At 38.9% G+C, this 18,108-nt stretch overlaps 1 protein-coding gene across 2 annotated transcripts in view; it reads left to right on the forward strand.

Moving 5' to 3' along the window:
- The window catches only part of SGIP1 (SH3-domain GRB2-like (endophilin) interacting protein 1), a 194,505-nt gene that overhangs the window by 91,672 nt on the left and 84,725 nt on the right, over positions 1–18,108 (forward strand). For both annotated transcript variants that reach the window (XM_012653762.1, XM_012653763.1), the window contains 2 exons: positions 3,686–3,740; positions 4,460–4,635. In XM_012653762.1, coding sequence (XP_012509216.1) covers positions 3,686–3,740; positions 4,460–4,635 — 231 coding nt within the window. The remainder of the gene's footprint in view (positions 1–3,685; positions 3,741–4,459; positions 4,636–18,108) is intronic.

The following is an 18,108-nucleotide window of genomic DNA, read 5'->3' on the forward strand; positions in this document are numbered from 1 at the left end:
TATAATAGGACATAGAAATAAGCGAAACACTCTCCATCTTATTAGGAAATGCCTGGCACATTTATGATGGTATAGAGATGAAGAACAGTAGAGTCCGTCAGACCCAGGATCACTATTGGATTTGTAATCACATAGAACATGTAGAAAATATTCACAGCGAAGGTCATTTCTATTGCGCAGTAAGTGCTCAAAGTCACAAACCCTAGAAAATGCCTTTGCTCTTATTATTTAGGTGACTTTTCTGGTCCAAGTACCCCTTTCATAAAAATTAAGCTTGATATTAAAGCTTTTGCCTATTTGCAAACAATAAGAATTTTTATAATAAATGAGACTACCATTTATTGAATACTCACTATTTGTCATTCATAATATTAAATGCTTACCACCTTAAAAGGTAAATAATACATTATCTGCATTTTAGAGAAAACTGTGGCTTGGAAAGGCTAAATTCTTCATGCTTCCCACCCCAACACTCCAAACCACATCACCCTGTCAACTTACTACCTGGCCCTCTCTTGCATTCCTTACAAGTGAATATAACATATGTTATATTTCCCAGGGTTGAGATATTTTGTTATTTTCAGCAGTTCAATTGCCTAGAATATATGACAGCCCCTATGTTACCCTAAATCTAAATTGCTCACAAATAATGTTATAAGGGAAACTATTCAGACATTATAAAAGGGTGGTTTCTTTTCCCAACATTAATTCTTTTTTTACCTAGAAAGATCCTGTTATATTTTGTAGGATTCTATAATACTCGAGAATGGGATAGTCTCAGCAAACAGGAAATATACTAATTAAAATACCAAATTACTCATCAGATTCTGTACACTGCCTCTTACCTAGCACACAAACTCTGAATTCTAGTACTGTGCCTAGTCAACATGCTTAAATGAAGCGTAACTTCCCTCAAATTTATTTAGTCCTCAAAACTAATCCTATCACACAGACATTGCTATGCTCACTATGCATTAGACACCAGTTTCTCCAAGTCACGAGAAGGTTCTATTCTTCGTAGATTCTACCATCCGGATTCTGGCAGGGAAGGCCTCAGGGAGGATGGGACCTTTAAGCAAAGGCCTAATGTTTACACATTACGTAGTAAAGTAACTAGTGACTAAAGGGGTCACTAGTAACCTCTAGTATGGACAGGTTAACTGCCTGAACATTTGGGGGAAGGGCATGGCAGGCAGGGGAACAGCACGGATGAGAACCCTGAAATGAGACAGTGCCTGTGGCACCCAAATCACAAAAGTTCACAGTGTGAAGGCGAGCGTGAGGCCGAGGGGACCCCGGGAAGAGAGTCACAGATGTGAGGCTAGAGAGAGGGGCAGGAGCTTTGGTGACTATACAGAGGTGGTTGGCTTTTATACTAAGTGCAGGAGAAAGCCAGGGACAGGATTTTAGTAGGGAAGTGACCTCAATACCCTTGTATTTAAAAAAAAAAAGAAAGAAAGAAAAGTAACTCTGTAGTACTGAAGAAGAACAAAAGAAAGACTATAATAAATGCTCAAAAAATGATGGTTTTCCAGAAAGGAGAATACTGCCTGAGCTCTCTTATATGCAGAATGTAAAAAATAAATAAATAAAAGTGGAATAAAGAGAAACAAAGTCAAACAATAGTTACCAGGGGCAGGGAGGGGAAGGAAATGGGAGAAGTAGGACAAAGGGTACAAATGTGCAGTGAGGAGGGGTGAATAAATCTAGATGGTGAATGTGCAGCATGTGGACTATACTTAATAATATTGTATTGTAGTCTGAAAACTGGCTAACAGAGTGAATTTTAGGTGCTTTTACCACATACACACACACACACACACACACACACACAGGCACACAAGGGTAACTATGGAAGGTGATAGAAATGTAAATTTGACTGTAGTAATCAGTAATAAGTTCCACTGTAGTAATCGTTTCACTACGTATATCTGTATCAAATCATCAGGTTTAAGTGATCCTGTGCAAGAGAATTAACTGCCCACAGACACTGACAGACCCTTGAAAATGTCCAATGACATAACAGTTTCATTTCACTCACTTCATTCCACTCATTTGACCATCTTGAATTGTCTGTCAGAGGTGTTTGGCTCTGACACAAAAATCTCAGGTGCCTTTTTGAGCCAAGCAGGTGACATAAATACATGCAGTCCACTGGCCATGAACTCAGGATTCCAGCTCAAGACCAGTGCAAGGAGAGCACAACCACTCAGCTGCAGCTGCCTTAAATATTACAAGTATTAAAAATGAATTTTTAAAAAATGATCACTCTCTCCATGGCCATGGTATTTTTCTTGCTTCAGTGACTCCCAAAACCCTCTCCAACTGTGTCCTCTCCCACTGCCAGGCCTAAAACCTTGACTTCAACAGGGCTACCTTTGAACTCTTCATCTTCCTACTTTCTAGGGCACAGGAGGTAGTCTCAAAATGCCTGGGTTTAAGGCCTACGTCCGGCATTTGCTGGCTGTGTTTCCTGCAAAATGACATCTGATTTCTCTTAGTTTCTCCTTAGTAAATGAGATAATTCTTTCCATATATGGCTGTTATGTGGGTCAGTGAGATAAAGTGTGGGTCACAATACTTAATGTATAATAGGAACTCAAATATGATCATACTAATCCCAGCAATACAAGCTGCCTTTTATCTTTCCTTCTTTTTTCCCAAAAAATTTTAGCTGTCCAGTGTTAGGATCAGTTCAGCTTCAAGTCCCAGCACTCTCCAGGATTTGAGGGTAGAAACGTTGGTGCCTTCTTGAATTCTCCCTCTCCTTTTTCTCCTATGACTGTATCTATTACCAAGAACCAACAATCAATCCTTTCAGATGTCCTCAATTGATCCCACCCCACCAACAATAACTCGATCCACGTTCTTAGCACACCTTGCCTAAATCGATGCTCGCATTCTGAATTAGTTTTTCCTTCTCCAGTTTCCTCTGTCCCCAGACTCTCCTGGAACATACCTCCAGAACACCTTAAGGTTCTGCTTTCAGTATGTCCCACCCTAACTGAGAAGCTGCAGCAGCTACAGGAAGTCCAAACTCTTCCCCTAGCCTATTGGCCACCCTTGGTCTTACTTCCCCATCTCCCACTGTGCTGCTCCCCTCCAGTCCCGTTGTCTTGCTGCCCCTCCCTTTCCCCATCTGAAACAAGTCCATTCCTGCCTTGGTGTCTCAGTGAGGGCTGCTCCAGCCACCTACCAGGGACTCCCACTCTGCTTTCTACTATTTGAACTGAAAGGTCCATGCAGACCTCCCTGATTCTTTTAAACAGTACTAATTTCCTTTTCTTTGAACTCCTATCTAACAATAGTGTTTTGTGGTTTTTGTTTTTAATTTTTGCCTCTGGAAATACATTTCAATTTCCCTGAGGACAGATAATTTGCATTTTGTAGCCCCCATGTTGCTTAGTACAATTCTTGGCTTACAGGAAATGCATATTACATTCTCTTTGAATGCTGTCTTTCATAGACAGTTAATTCCTTATTTATTTTCCCAGTTGGAGGACTCTCCAAGTATCCTTGAATAAACATCTAAACATATTGCTCAGCATTCGCTTCCAAAAATTAAAATCTTAGTCTCCTAAGAGACTTGTCTATATCCTTAAATAGAAGACTCTAAAAGGAAAATGTGTAATTTTTTGATCATTGTCAGCATAATAATTGCTTAATGCGCACTTGTATTTTATAGAACTCACCTGAGCTGGATGAAGAAGGCTACAGCATCAGACCTGAGGAACCCGGCTATATCCTTTCTTTATTTTTTTATTTTAATTTTTACATTCACTCTCAGAAAACAGTAAGATTAACTCAGGTTTTACAAAGGTGATGAAATAACCTCATTTTCCCAAATCCTGTTATTCCTAATATTAAAATAAACAGCATAGAGAACAGCCTGATCCCTAATGAGCAGGCATTTTGCCTTAATCTATTCATAGAAAAGAGAGAGGAGAAAGAGAAAAATGTGCTGAAAAACAGTTGTGCAAATTGTGGGTACCGGGCTGTCTGCTAAAACTTGATATGACGATGTCATTTATAGTGACTGGAAAATAGCTCTTACCATCCTCTCCCCGCAGTTCATCTCTGCACAAAGCATGTCACGCTCTGAAGCATTTAAAACTCATCATTAATTGTCCAGAAAGCAGCCTTCTTCTCTCTGTAGATAAGTAAGCTCATTGTGCTTGTTTGTGGGTGTACTGAGTGGGACACCATAAATGGCCAACTGCAGCAAAAACGTGGGTAGGACATAATCACCTCTGCTTCTTGAAATTCACCATCCTTGATCATGTTCTGAGGAACGGTGAATAAAATCCTAACCCTTTCATTTTTCATTTTTCTTTGTTTCACTTTGATTTTCTGCCATCTAAGGACACTTTTGCTGTCTCCATGTGCAATCACTTTTGTCTTATACTTATCATTGTCTCCCAGTAGAAGAAAGAGTTATGTATCTTTAACTGTGTTCTACCTACCAAAGGAAAGCACTTTTATTCTTCGAGTGAATCAGAAGAGGAAGAAGAATCACACAAGAAATTTAATATCAAGATTAAACCATTGCAATCTAAAGACATTCTTAAGAATGCTGCAACTGTCGATGAACTGAAGGCATCAATAGGCAACATTGCACTTTCCCCATCACCAGTGGTGAGTGGCTTTTTAATGTTAAGCTTTGGTTATGTTATGTTCTGTCGATCAGAAATGCCTTAAATTGAAAGCTGCATATGGTCACCATTTTATGAACTCTATAAAACTCAAAAAGCTCATTCTAGCTTGAGGAAGTTTTACTCATTTTATACGGCAGCCCTCATGCTTTTCAAAATGGTAAAAATGCATGGAACCACATTTTCTTTTGATTTATTTTCCTGCAAGCAGTTTAAAAAGAAAGAAAATAAATAAAAACATTATCCAGACATACTTCTGAAGCAGACTTAGCAATTAAAAACAACATGAAGTTCACAGATTTACTAACAGTGATTTTTTAAAAACATCTGAGTTTCTTTTTTTATGATGTAGCACATAAAAAATACATGAAAAGAAAACCAAGGAAATTGCTTTAAAAAATTTTTTTACATTGCTGTGCTCCAAAAAAGATTAATCAAAATCATAGTCTAAATAAGTATTAAAACTCATATTCTTCATTCTATTTTATTATCGAGTTGTCTTAAATACTCTCATCTTTAAGGCACCTCAATTACAGGTATTGCCCTATTATATTATTCAAATAGGTATTTTTCTACAATTTGTGCTTCCTTTTCCCAATTCCCATTTATTAAATTTCTTTAGTTGCTGAATTCTGAGTTCCGACATTTACAATGTTTTCTCGTGGTGTTTGATAAATGCCACTATTGTTTTCTAAAAATAGTTGTGAAGAGCAGATGAAGGCTCTCAAACTAGCAGCTGATATGTTCTTGGCATCTTCTTTAGAAAGATGTAATCTGCCTATACTATTCCCCTTGGACAAGATAGTTAATAATTGCCAAACCATTTTCAAGATGCTTTTAGAAATATCTCAAGTAACCTTTCTAAAGGAGTTGTAATCACCCATCCTTTGAGATTAAACTTTAACCTGCCTAAAATGAATAAAGTCTGTAATACCTTCTTTAGTGCTTACTGCTTATAATGGCTTTTATCACTATAGTTGGTCACAATTAAAATGATTTCTAAGAGTAACTAACCACAGCAAATGATATTTCAGGTAATTTTGAATGTTATACTCACCTGCTAGCCTAAGATGTTTTCCTGAAAAGGGAAGAATGAAATATATTACTTTTCTCTCCTGTCTGCTGTGGAAGGTACAAATCTTCAACTCACATATATATTGGCCTAAGAATTCTAATAACCTCATTTCTCAGTTGGCATCTTTCAAATCATTTTTCACTTACTGAATCACTTTTTAAACTAAAACTATTTAAATGCATGAAACCAGTTTATAGCCACTTCTGTGCAGTTTATTTTATTCACTTCTCTAAGTTTATTCTCTGTATAATAAACTTAGTGGACATTTGGAAGCTACCTGGGGTAAGTTAAAGAAGTCAAGTTCAGAGGATTAAATGAATTTATGTGAAAGCAAACTTCCTGGACCAGTCCCAGAAACATAGTAGATATTTGCTGAAAGTTAGTGAAGTCCAGGAAAGAAGAGATCCCCCTCTATCAGAAAGAAAACATGTGTGCCTAAGTCATCCGGTAGATATTTCTCCAACCAGATACTTTACCGAGGGTGCAGCAAGAAAGTGGTTATTTACTCTGAGCTCTTCTCAACATCTGTTTTTAAGGTAATATGTTAGGACATGATGTGATTAAGACTGATGAAAAAATCTCAGGGGAAGCAGAATGCAAATTTGGTGGAGATACCCAGAGAAAGCAACCTCAGGGTTCTGCTGATTCTGCAGCAGTACCACACACCAAGGGACACCCAGCTCTGCCTCTCACCCCCATGCTTCCAGTTTGTTACCCATATTGTGAGAACCTGTCTACGATTGCCAAATATTTGTAATTTTTGATGTTTAGTATAGGAGAGTAGGCTGTTACTACTACTTTAGAGAAAGGTAAGCATGTTTCTGGATGTACGTAAGTATAAAGTGACATTTGTTAACAGAAAACACATGACATATGTAGCACTTTATCTACAGAACCAGATAAGTAGACATAACCTTCTAAAATCCAGTCGGTGCCATGATAAAAATGGCAATGCTTAGAACAACTGTAGATATTTCCAGCCAAAGGAGCAGACATTTATATATCTACACTTTCTGCAGGTACTAACACCAAGTAATGATATATCAGAATATTTCATTTAGGCTGTGGTGGTTCTCATGCTACAAAAGCATCCATCATTACATTAATAGAAATAGAGGATATTTCAAATGATAAACTATTCATAACAATGGCTTACATTGGATTTCTGATTTCTTTTTTTTTTTTAAAGTTTTTAAGATAAAGTTGTGCTTCACTTATTCTTTTCACCCCTCTGTGAATAGGCATTCATGCATTATAACTGATTTGATTTCTTTTATCATGAGTTGGCTTCATTTTATGTGAGTAGTTCCCCTGTATAGATTAGGTAGTCAAATTAATAAATGAATGAAATGGAATAGAATCAATGAATCATGTATCTATGTGTATATTCAATATAAACCTATCTGAAAATTACTCCTCAAAACAAAGCTTCAGCAACATGGGAAATTGAGGTTTTAATTTCTGGCAAAAAATACTACTGTATAGTTAGACAAATAAACACAATTTCAGTCCAGATCTTGCCCTGTCCCTTGATTTTTGTATAGAAATAAAATATAATATGGACCAGGACAAGGCAGAGCATCAGAAAAGAAGAAGGGATAATGCACAAGTTAACTTACAGGAAAAAGGATGCTAATCCCTATTCTCATCATGTTGTAGTCTTCTGATAAGATACCATGCTTACGGGGAAAAGAACAAACATTACCCGAGTTTGAGTTGTTGATTTGGCATCTATATAAGTTAGAATATTGGTTGAACTATTTTAACAGAGACCAAAATAATAATGGCTTAACCAAAATAGATCGTTTATTTTTCTCCCATATAAAAGTGAAAGCTGATAGGCAGTCCAGAGGCAATAGAGCCCTACCTCAGGGGTCACTCAAAAACCCAGGAATTTTCTGCATTATTGCTCCACCTTTTTTAGGGAGTTGCTGCTGCCTTAGCACCAGCAAGCACCTCCATGTTTCAGCCTTGAGATGAAGGAAAGAAAAAATGAAAAACAAGTGGTTCACTTCAAGAGTCTAACCCAGAAGTTGCACACATCACTACTACTCAGATCTCATTGGTATAATTTAGTCACATGGACACATTAGCTGCAAGAGAGTCTGGGAAATGTAGTCTTTTGCTAGACAGACATGTAGCCAGCTAAAATTCAGGATTGTGTTACTAAAAGACAAAGGAAAAAGTGACTATCCGTGGACGTTGGCAGTTTCTGCCACTGTGTTTTGAATAATCTCAGATTATTTCAGGGAGTTCATTAGGAAATGGGATTTTTCCCCCATTTCTCTTAAAAATTATTCTCAGAACCTATTGATCCAGAAAGCTCCCTTCTAAAAATGTATAAATATCAATTTATAAATACTAGTGATGCTATGCTGCATGCTATCTAACAGCAGTATGAACAGAAACAAATTTCAGTGAATTATCGACTTGTTTGGTTGATACATACCCCTCCAACAATAACAGTGCTCCCTCCATCTCACAAAAGTTCATTGCTTTTTGATGCAGTCTATTTCATTAAAGTCTTCCTTTTATTAAACCAAATATGTAACTTTGGTTCTTGGTTGTAGTTGTGCTCTTTAGGGGATGAACAAAGGACAAGGGCCCTTCTTTTGCCAACGGATTTTCCAAGAAGCAGACTCACTCCAAGTTTAGTGTGCAAGATGTGCAAGCCTGAGTGACCTCAGGCTTAATATTTGTGGGGTGGGGCGGGAAGAGGAAGAATTTGAGCTCTGTACATCCAACAACAGCCTGAGCTGATCCCAGGGGAACTCTGGAGCTAGTATGAGCCTTCAGAGTCATCAGGAGTTTGGCTCAGATCAATAGCATTTACACTGCTATATTAACCAGTACCTCAATATGGGCCACACTAGGAAGGGGTATGACCTTGGGTGAGGTGGCTCCTGCAGCTGAAGCAGACCCTGAAATGTCGACAGCTGAAGGCTGTCTGTCAATAGTGCTCCCAGCACCTGGCACAAGAAACCTTCCTGAAGGGAAGGTTGCATGGCACATTTTGGTGTCCACCACAAATCCCCTGTACCTGACATAGGGCTTTATATATCACTGCCACTCAATAAATGCTGTGAGTGAGTGAGTGACTGAGTGAACAAACAGGTGAATGGGACTAGGCCAAGGACAGAGTGCTGGGGCATGTCACCACACTCCAGTTTTTCATCCATCCATGGATAACACACTTTAGCCTCCTTTGTTCACCACACTATGATTCACCTAATGGTGCCTTCATCCAGGACACAGATTTTCATTTTGTTCAAACTAGTGATGGAAACCTTATTAAACACAATGCTGAATTTGAGAGACCTGGAGTGTCTACAGCCTTGCCCAGACCTCCCAGACCAGAAACCCTATCAGAGACAGTGAGGGGTTTTGTTTGCCCTTTCTTTAGGTGGGCACCTAGGCTTACCACCTTCTTTTCCAAGTGCTTTCTGGCCATCTGTTTAAATATTCTGTTCTAGAAATTTAGGTTAATAGGAGGGAGCTGTATAGTGACAGAAAGCGCATAGCATGTGGATTCAGACAGGCCTTGGCCTGCGTCCCAGGCCTGGCTCCACCACTTTCTACCTGTGTAACCTCAGACAAACCCTCTCACTGTTCCAAACCTCTGTTTCCTCCTCTGTAAAATAAGGATAATAATAGTCCTTTCGAAATTTTTGTGCAAAAGGTCCATGTAACAGTACCTGATGCGTAATTAGTACGCTGCAATTGTCCATGTCTTCATCACTAGTATATATTTATTTTTAATTTGACCTTTTCTCCTCGTTTGAGAGTCATGCTCTGCTTTCCCATTTCCAGTCTTCTGACCTAAGAGCATACTGTGTTTTCATGTCCTGGATTTTAATGTGTCTGTATCTCAGGATTGAATTCAGTTAAAGGGGTCTGGGGTTCTCTTGCCTTAGACTTTAATTCTGAACCAAATCTGATCCACCTTTTAGAGGAACTACTTTTAAGTCAGTTTTCTCCATACTGGACATTTGTCATCGATTTTTCTTCAAACACAAATAGACGCTTGTACTTACCCGCTCAAGGAACTGAGATATGGTGGGGAAAGTGACAACCCTTGAACTCAGCCTCTTGCTAACAGTACTGCTTAGGCAAGGTACTTAATTAAACCCATTGGTCGCGGTTTTTTTTTTTGAAACAGTCTCACTCTGTTGCCCAGGCTGGAGTGCCATGGCGTCAGCCTAGCTCACAGCAACCTCACACTCCTGGGCTCAAGCAATCCTCCTGCCTCAGCCTCCCGAGTGGCTGGAACTACAGGCATGCACCACCATGCCTGGCTAATTTCTTCTATTTTTAGTTGTCTGGCTAATTTCTTTCTATTTATAGTAGAAACGGGATCTCATTCTTGCTCAAGCTGGTCTCGAACTGCTGAGTTCAAGAAATCCTCCTGCCTTGGCCTCCCAGAGTGCTAGGATTACAGGCATGAGCCACCGCGCCTGGCCGGTCTCGATTTCTTTATGTCTAAAGTGGGGCTGACAAACATCTCCTTTACAGGGTGGTTGTTGTGCTGTCCATCTCTTGCTGCTAGCTCAGTATAAAGCCCACTCCCCCTAAAGGAGGAGATAGAAAGAGAGGTCTGAGATGAATAGTTCCGCTGTTTACTTCCTTTATACCACACTCCTACATTGAGGGTGGAAGCAAACCTCCATTACATCATCCAAGAAATGGTTTTGTTCTTAAAAAGTAAAATTATTTTCTGAAGGGAACTAAATAAAATAATGGGTGTAAGATTGAACTGTAAGGGAATACGCCTTTACAGAAAAACAACTAAGCCAGAATTCAACAACAATTGAATTGAATTGAACATAATTTCCTTTAAGGTAATGTGAAGGAAATGGAATGAGACACTTATTCTAATGATGTCACAATTACTCAAACAAGTGGGCTCAGCCTCTTTTTAGCTGATCTTGGGCATGTTACAAAACCTTCACCTTCTTTTCCTCATCTGTAAATGGGAATAACTCCCAAACCTACTTCACAGGGCTATTCTGAGGGCTGAATGAGTTAATATATAGAAAGTACTCATAATAGATATGACCTTTAAAGATCATCTCAGTGTTAGAATTGTCTGCACAGCTTAGGGTACATTTTTAAGAATATCATTTAATAGTGAAAAATCAGGTAACTCAAATAGCCAAAAGTCATATAGAGCCAAGACTAGTAATTAATTACTCTAAGCAGCGTACTGGGAAATTGTGTTAATAAAATTTTTGTGTTAGTAACTGATTTTTAAGGTAATTCCAGAAGCATTTCTCTGTTGTTTTGAGTAACAGCAACATCCCCTGAATAAGTAGGGAGCTTCTTCAGGAGAATGTACTGAAAGCTAACATTCACGATAGCACACTGTACTGCGCCTGCCCCACCAAATTTGTTTCATGAAGAACTGACTTTGCTTCTTACTCCCCGTTCAAATCATTTCACCAAATATTTGTTAAGCACCCTCCATGTAGCAGGCAATGAAAGCTAATATCAGAATTATTCAGCAGACAGTCTGTCCAATCTTCTTACTAATACTCTGCCTACAAATTTATCAGAAAACAACATCTAGCAGCACACAGATGCTGATATTCCCCTTGTGGTCCAAATCCCTGTCTGCCTTCTCTTCAGTTTCCTTATCGAAGATGTGGTCTTTTCAACTTCCCCTCTGACCTCCATTTCAGGATCTCCTGGCTTGCTCACCCTTCCAGGATCTCTAATGTGGACATCTCCATTCCTTCCAGAACCTACACGGAGTGCTGTCTCTGACACATCTGTAGCCATGAGTTGGTCTCCCTAGGTACTTTGAAACCTATAGCTCCAGTAGCTTTCCTAGAAGTGAGAAGACAAATGCTGTGCTTTAATTCTTGGTATAATCTTTCCCTTTTCTCGTGTGCTGCTGTTGATTCCTTTATTTTTGTTCCGTGAGCCAAGAATCCCTGCTGGCTTACCTTGAGAACTTCTCGTTTAACAACAAGCTTATAGTTCCATACCAATTAAGAAATTGTGCAAGTAGGTCAGAAGTAAGTTTGCATTCTGGCTCTACACGTGTTATCCATGTGACCCTTCACAAGTTACTTAACTCTTTAGGCCTCAGTCAAGGCTTATTCAAATGTAAAATGAGGTTAATAATACTTACTACCCAAACATCAAGAAGGAAGGAATCCTCCCCAACTCATTCGATGAGCCAGCATCACCTTGATACCAAGGCCAGGAAAGAACACAACAAAAAGAAGAAAACTATAGACCAATATCCCTTATGAATATAGAGGCAAAAATTCTCAATAAAATTCTAGCAAACTGAATTCAGCAGCACATCAAAATAATAATAATAGTAATCCACCACTACCAAGTAGGCTTCATCCCAGGGATGCAAGGATGGTTCAACATACATAAATCTATAAATGTGATTCGCCACATAAACAGAAGCAAAAAAAAAAGATCATATGATCCTCTCAATAGATGCAGAAAAATCATTGAACAAAATTCAGCACCGTTTTATGGTAAAAACCCTTAACAAAAGAGGCATAGATGAAACATATCTCAAAATGATAAACATGATATATGACAAAACCACAGCAAACATCATACTGAATGGACAAAAGTTGAAAGCATTCCTACTGAGAACTGAAACAAGACAAAAATGCCCACTGTCATCACTTCTATTCAACATAGTGCTGGAAGTCCTAGCCAGAGCAATCAGACAAGAGAAGGAAATTAATGGCATCCAAATGAGGTAAGAGAAGGTCAAACTATCACTCTTTGCTAATGATATGATCTTACATCTAGAAAACCCCAAAGATTCTGCCAAGAGACTCCTGGAATTCATAAATAAATTCAGCAAAGTCTAAGGCTACAAAATCAATGTACACAAATCAGTAGCATTCCTATACACCAAAAATAGTCAAGCTGAGAATCAAATCAAAGATTCAATATCTTTCACAATAGCTACAAAGAAAATAAAATACCTAAGGATATATTTAACCAAGGAGATGAAAGATCTCTACAAAGAGAACTACAAATCACTGCGGAAGGAAATTGCAGATGATGTAAACAAATGGAAAAATGTATCATGTTCATAGATCGGTAGAATCAACATTATTAAAATGTCCATGCTACCCAAAGTGATTTACAGATCCGATGCAATTCCCATCAAAATACCAATATCATTTTTTGTAGATCTAGAAAAACTAATTCTACACTTCATTTGGAAGCAGAAGAGAGCCCGAATAGCCAAAGCAACCTTAAGTGAAAGGAACAAATCTGGAGGCATCACTTTACTAGATTTGAAGCTATACTACAAGGCTATGGTAACCAAAACTGCATGGTACTGACACAAAAATAGGACATAGACCAATGGAACAGAAGAGAAAACCCAGATATAAAACCATCCACATATTGCCATCTGATCTTTGACAAAATAGACAGCAATATACACTGGGGAAAAGAATCCCTATTTAATAAATGATGCTGGGAAAATTAGATAACCACATGTAGAAGATTGAAACAGGTTCCATATCTCTCATCACACACAAAAATTAATTCAAGATGGATAATAGACTTAAATCTGAGACTTGAAATCCTAAGAATTCTAGTAGAAAATGTTGGAAAAAATCTTTAAAATATTGGCCTATGCAAAGAATTTATGAAGAAGACCCCAAGGGCAATCACAAAAAGAACAAAAATAAATAAATGGTACTTGATTAAATTAAAAAGCTTCTGCACAGCCAAGGAAACAATTAACAGAGCAATTAGACAACCTGCAGAATGGGAGAAAATATTTGCATGCTATACATCTGATAAAGGACTAATAACCAGAATCTACAAAGAGCTCAAGCAAATCAGCAAGAAAAAAATCAAACAACCCCATTAAAAATTGGTCAAAAGACATCAACAGAAGCTTTTCAAAAGAAGATAGAATAATGGCCAATAAACATATGAAGAAATGCTCAATGTCACTAATCATCAGAGAAATGCAAATCAAAATCACAATGAGATATCACCTAACCCCAGTGAGAAACTTTTATCAAAAAGTTCCCAAACAATAGATGCTGGTATGGATGCAGAGAGAAAGAAACACTTATACACTGTTGGTGGGACAGAAAACTAGTGTGACCTCTATGGAAAATAGTATGGAGATACCTCAAAGAACTAAAAGTAGACTGACCATTTGATCCAGCAATCCTACTACTAGGTATTTACCCAAAGGAAAAAAAGTCATTTTTTTCAAAAAGACATTTGCACTAGAATGTTTATTGCAGCATAATTCACAATTATAAAGATGTGGAATCAACCCCAGTGCCCATCAATTCATGAGTGGATTAATAAAATGTGGTATATGTACACCATGGAGAACTACTCAGCCATAAAAAATGAATTAATAACCTTTGCAACAGTCTGCGTGGAACTGGAAACCATCCTCCTAAGTATCGCAGAATGAAAAAACAAATACCACATGTACTCGCTATTAAATTGGAACTAACAGATCAGCATTCGTGTGCGCAGATGGAAGTAAAACTCAACAGAAATCATACAAGTGGGAGGTAGGAAGAGGGGATGGGTGAAATCATACCTAATGGGTGCAATGTACATTATCTGGGTGATAGGCACACTTATAACTTTAGCGCAGCAGTACAAAAGCAATCCATGTAACCAAAACATTTGTACCCCCATAACATTCTGAAATAACAAAAAAAGTGAAGAAAACAAAAACAACAACAACAAAATAATAATAATACCCACCTCATAGAATCCTTATAAGAATTCAGGAAGTAGTGCATACAAAGTGCTTCATACTTTGTAAGTAAATTTATGTGAGGCCCAAAGGAGGCATTTTATAAATGATAACTAGTATTTATCAGAACAACTATAGAGCATCTCATGGAGACTACTCGAAATCATCCTTTAAGGTCACAGACTACCTTGAGAATTTGTCATATCAATGGTATTGGTGGTGGCAGCAAACGTGGGTGCTAACCCTATGTCAGATGCTTCATATACATTAACTCATTTATCCTCCTAACAACCCTGTGAGATAGGTATCATACTATTATTATCCCCCCTTAATAGAGGAGGAAATTGAAGCATTGAGAGATTAATTAACTCATCTGAGGCGTCATAGCTAGTAAGTGAAATTGCTGGGATTTAAACCCAGAAAGTCCAGTTTCTAATTCAGAACTCTTAACCACTGTATTATACTACTTTTGATTGATGAAAGCTATTAGATCTCTTTCTAGGAAAAAAATAAGTGCGTTAGCTCATCCAAAACATTTTGCATACAATTTCTGATTATTCCCAAACACTTTGAAGGCTGTTGATGGATGCGCAAAGGGCCCATGATCCCAGCTCAGACCCATCTTGTGGGCTTTCTTCCCACTGAGTCAATCTACAGACGCTGCCTTCTCTGGTAGTCAGATGTCATAGCACATGACAAGAGAGCAAGGCTGAGCTGACACCTTGCCGAGTCAGGCTTAAGTGCTACTCTGTCACATGTGATTTCTAATTTATTATAACTTTCTCATTATACATTCCGACTTCATGCACTTTTGTTTTAAATGTTAAGGAATGACACCTCATTTTTATATGACTCATGTATTTCAGTTCCCCTAACAAATTAATCAATCACCAAGTACATTTTACATCAATGGTACATTAGAATAATGTTCTACATTTTAAAAATGCCTAGTCATGATCAAAAGGATGAGATGAGCAGCAGCACTATTAAGCAAGCGGGGGGGGGGTGGTGATAGCCCCATTCTACAGAGAAACCAACACAAAAAGATCAAGAAACTGCTGAAGTTTCCAAGACTAGGACCGAAACTCCATCATCTACCTCCTTTTTGCCTAGTTAAAAACACAATGTATCTACAAGGTAAGAGTCTATGATTCGGTTATCTTTAAGATCCATCTCAGCTAATACTCTGCCATGTATTCTGGCCTAATAGTCTCTGTGGGGAGCTCCGTTTTAGGGACAGTTTGGGAATATAGCAAGGAAACCAAGAAAGGGAACATTTCCTTTGAAGCACAAGGGTTAAGTAGGAAGAATACAGGCTTTTTTGAGTCTGTATCTTATTATCTGTGTACCCATGAGCAAGTTCCTTAACTCTGAGCCTCAGATCCTATGTCTGTAAAATGGAAATATAGAATCTACCTTCTTGGGGTTGGTGTCAGAATAACGTGAGATAATGCAAAATACCCAGTTTGGTTCCTAACACCCAGAAGAGACTCCATTAAGTATCGGTTCCCTTTGCAGCATCACTTTCCTTTCCCTTAAGTTCAGAGACTTGTGGGAGGCAGAAGGAAAATAAAAATAGCGAGGGAGGACTTGAGCAAAGTCAAGGAAAAGAGGGCTGATGGAAATGATGTGAAGAGTAGGAGTTGACCTATCCTGGCACGTGGGCTAGTGCCTCCTCCCATTCTCCTGCAAAATCCAGCGATACAAGGAATCAAAGAATTTGACATTGAGTTATGAAGGAGCAATGAGGTTTGCAATCCACACCTTGTTTAACCAAATAATAAGAGGAGGGGGAGATAGCTTTGAACTGGAGACGATCTGGTGTTGTTTGCCTGTTCCAGGTGGCCCACCCACCTTCCCACCCCCAAATGAGCCTGCTAGAGAGCAAAATCCATGAATCTGCTGCTGCTTGGTAACACCACCCCCTTTCCTGTCCTCACTTTGGCAGAAGGTTCAGCACCCCATTGAGTTCAGTAAAAACAAAGAGTCATCGGGAGGGGGGAGCAGAGCTCCGGTCTCTTACCCGCCCACCCAGCATTCTCTGCTGGTAGAAACACTGCACAGTGCAGGGAGAGGCTAAAGATTGCATGCATTCTAGTGCTAAGTGCTCGGCCCAGACCTCATGTGCACAGAGGTGGAAGGCAGAGGCCCAGCTTCAGTTCTACTCATCAAGGACAGCTTCACAGGGCAAGTGTGATTTGGGTTGGTCTAGCCCAGGGTTACCAAACCTGGGGCATGTAAGCCACCACACTCCACCCCAAGTCCTCAGTAGACATTGCCACTAGATCCCAGATGTAGTCTGAGAAACCCCCTGTAGACGGAGTTGCAGCCAGCCAGACCAAAATCAGAAATCAGCATGTGAGATGAACCTTTTTTCTTTCCAGGCCTTATAGAGAAGGATAGATTCGGGTTAAAAATTGATATATAAACACACACAATCAGCCTAGGCCTGCACAACGGTCAGAATCATCAATATCACTGTCTTCCACCTCCACACCTTGTCCCACTGGAAGGTCTTCAAGGGCAATAGCGGGCATGGAGCTGTCATCTCCTGTGATAACAATGCCTTCTTTTAGAATACCTCCTGAAGGATCTGCCTGAATTTTTTTTATAAGTAGAAGTAGTACACTCTATAATAACAATAAAAAGGATAGTATAGTGAACACACAAACCAGTAAATAGTCACTTATTATCATTGTCAAGTAATATGTCCTGTACATAACTGTATGTGCTATATTTTTATATGACTGTCAGTGCAGTGGGTTTGTTTACACCGCCATCTCCACAAACATGTCAGTAAAGCATTGTGCTGTGATGGCACTAGGTGATAGGAATTTTCGGCCCCATCCCAATCTCATTGGACCATCATCGTCTATGCAGTCCATCGTTGACCTAAAAGTCAATATGCAGCACGTGACTGTATTTATTATTTATTGTGCGTCTCCTTCCCTTACTCTCAAAAGTAAGCTCATTGGAGCTTTTTTGCTATTTCTGTTGTTCGCTAATGTCCCTAAAATAGTGTCTGGTATTTATTAGGTGCTCGACAAGTATTTGCTAATGGATTAATAAATAAATCATCCTTTCACTCCTTGTGAATACCTGACTAGTCATAAGTAACTGATAGGAAGTGGTTATTTTATAACAGAATCCCATTAGTTAAAATATAAAGATTTGGAATATAGCCATCCTATTTTTGAGGTTAAATGATTACAGACTCTAAAAAGGCTTGCAGATTAGATCTGACTTTGTATGTCTTGGTTTCATTCTGTGATGCTTGATGCCAAAATTCCCAGGGCAGCTCAGTTCCTTGTTCAGCTGTGAAGTGGGCGGGGAAGCATTCAGATCACAAAGCCTCTATGTAAGGGATGGTCGCAACTCCGGTGTATGTTTTCTCCATTCACCTCCGTTCGCTTTGGCTCTGGGTCTTAAACAGAATGCAGTTCTAAGTGTTGCCGATTTCTAGCCCCTCATGCAAAAATGAAGGCTTCAACAAAACCTAACTTGGATGAAGATTTGCGTTACCAAGTCGGAATAATAACAGCCAGAGAGAGATTCTCCATCTGCAGGCGGCAGGGGTCTATGGGTTCCTTGGAAAGCTGTTGCTCGTAAGCATGAGCTGCATTTCAACAAGACTTGCAGGTCGGGAATTGTGT

This window comes from Propithecus coquereli, unplaced genomic scaffold, assembly GCF_000956105.1.
Source record: "Propithecus coquereli isolate 6110/MARCELLA unplaced genomic scaffold, Pcoq_1.0 Scaffold427, whole genome shotgun sequence".
NCBI lineage: Eukaryota > Metazoa > Chordata > Mammalia > Primates > Indriidae > Propithecus > Propithecus coquereli.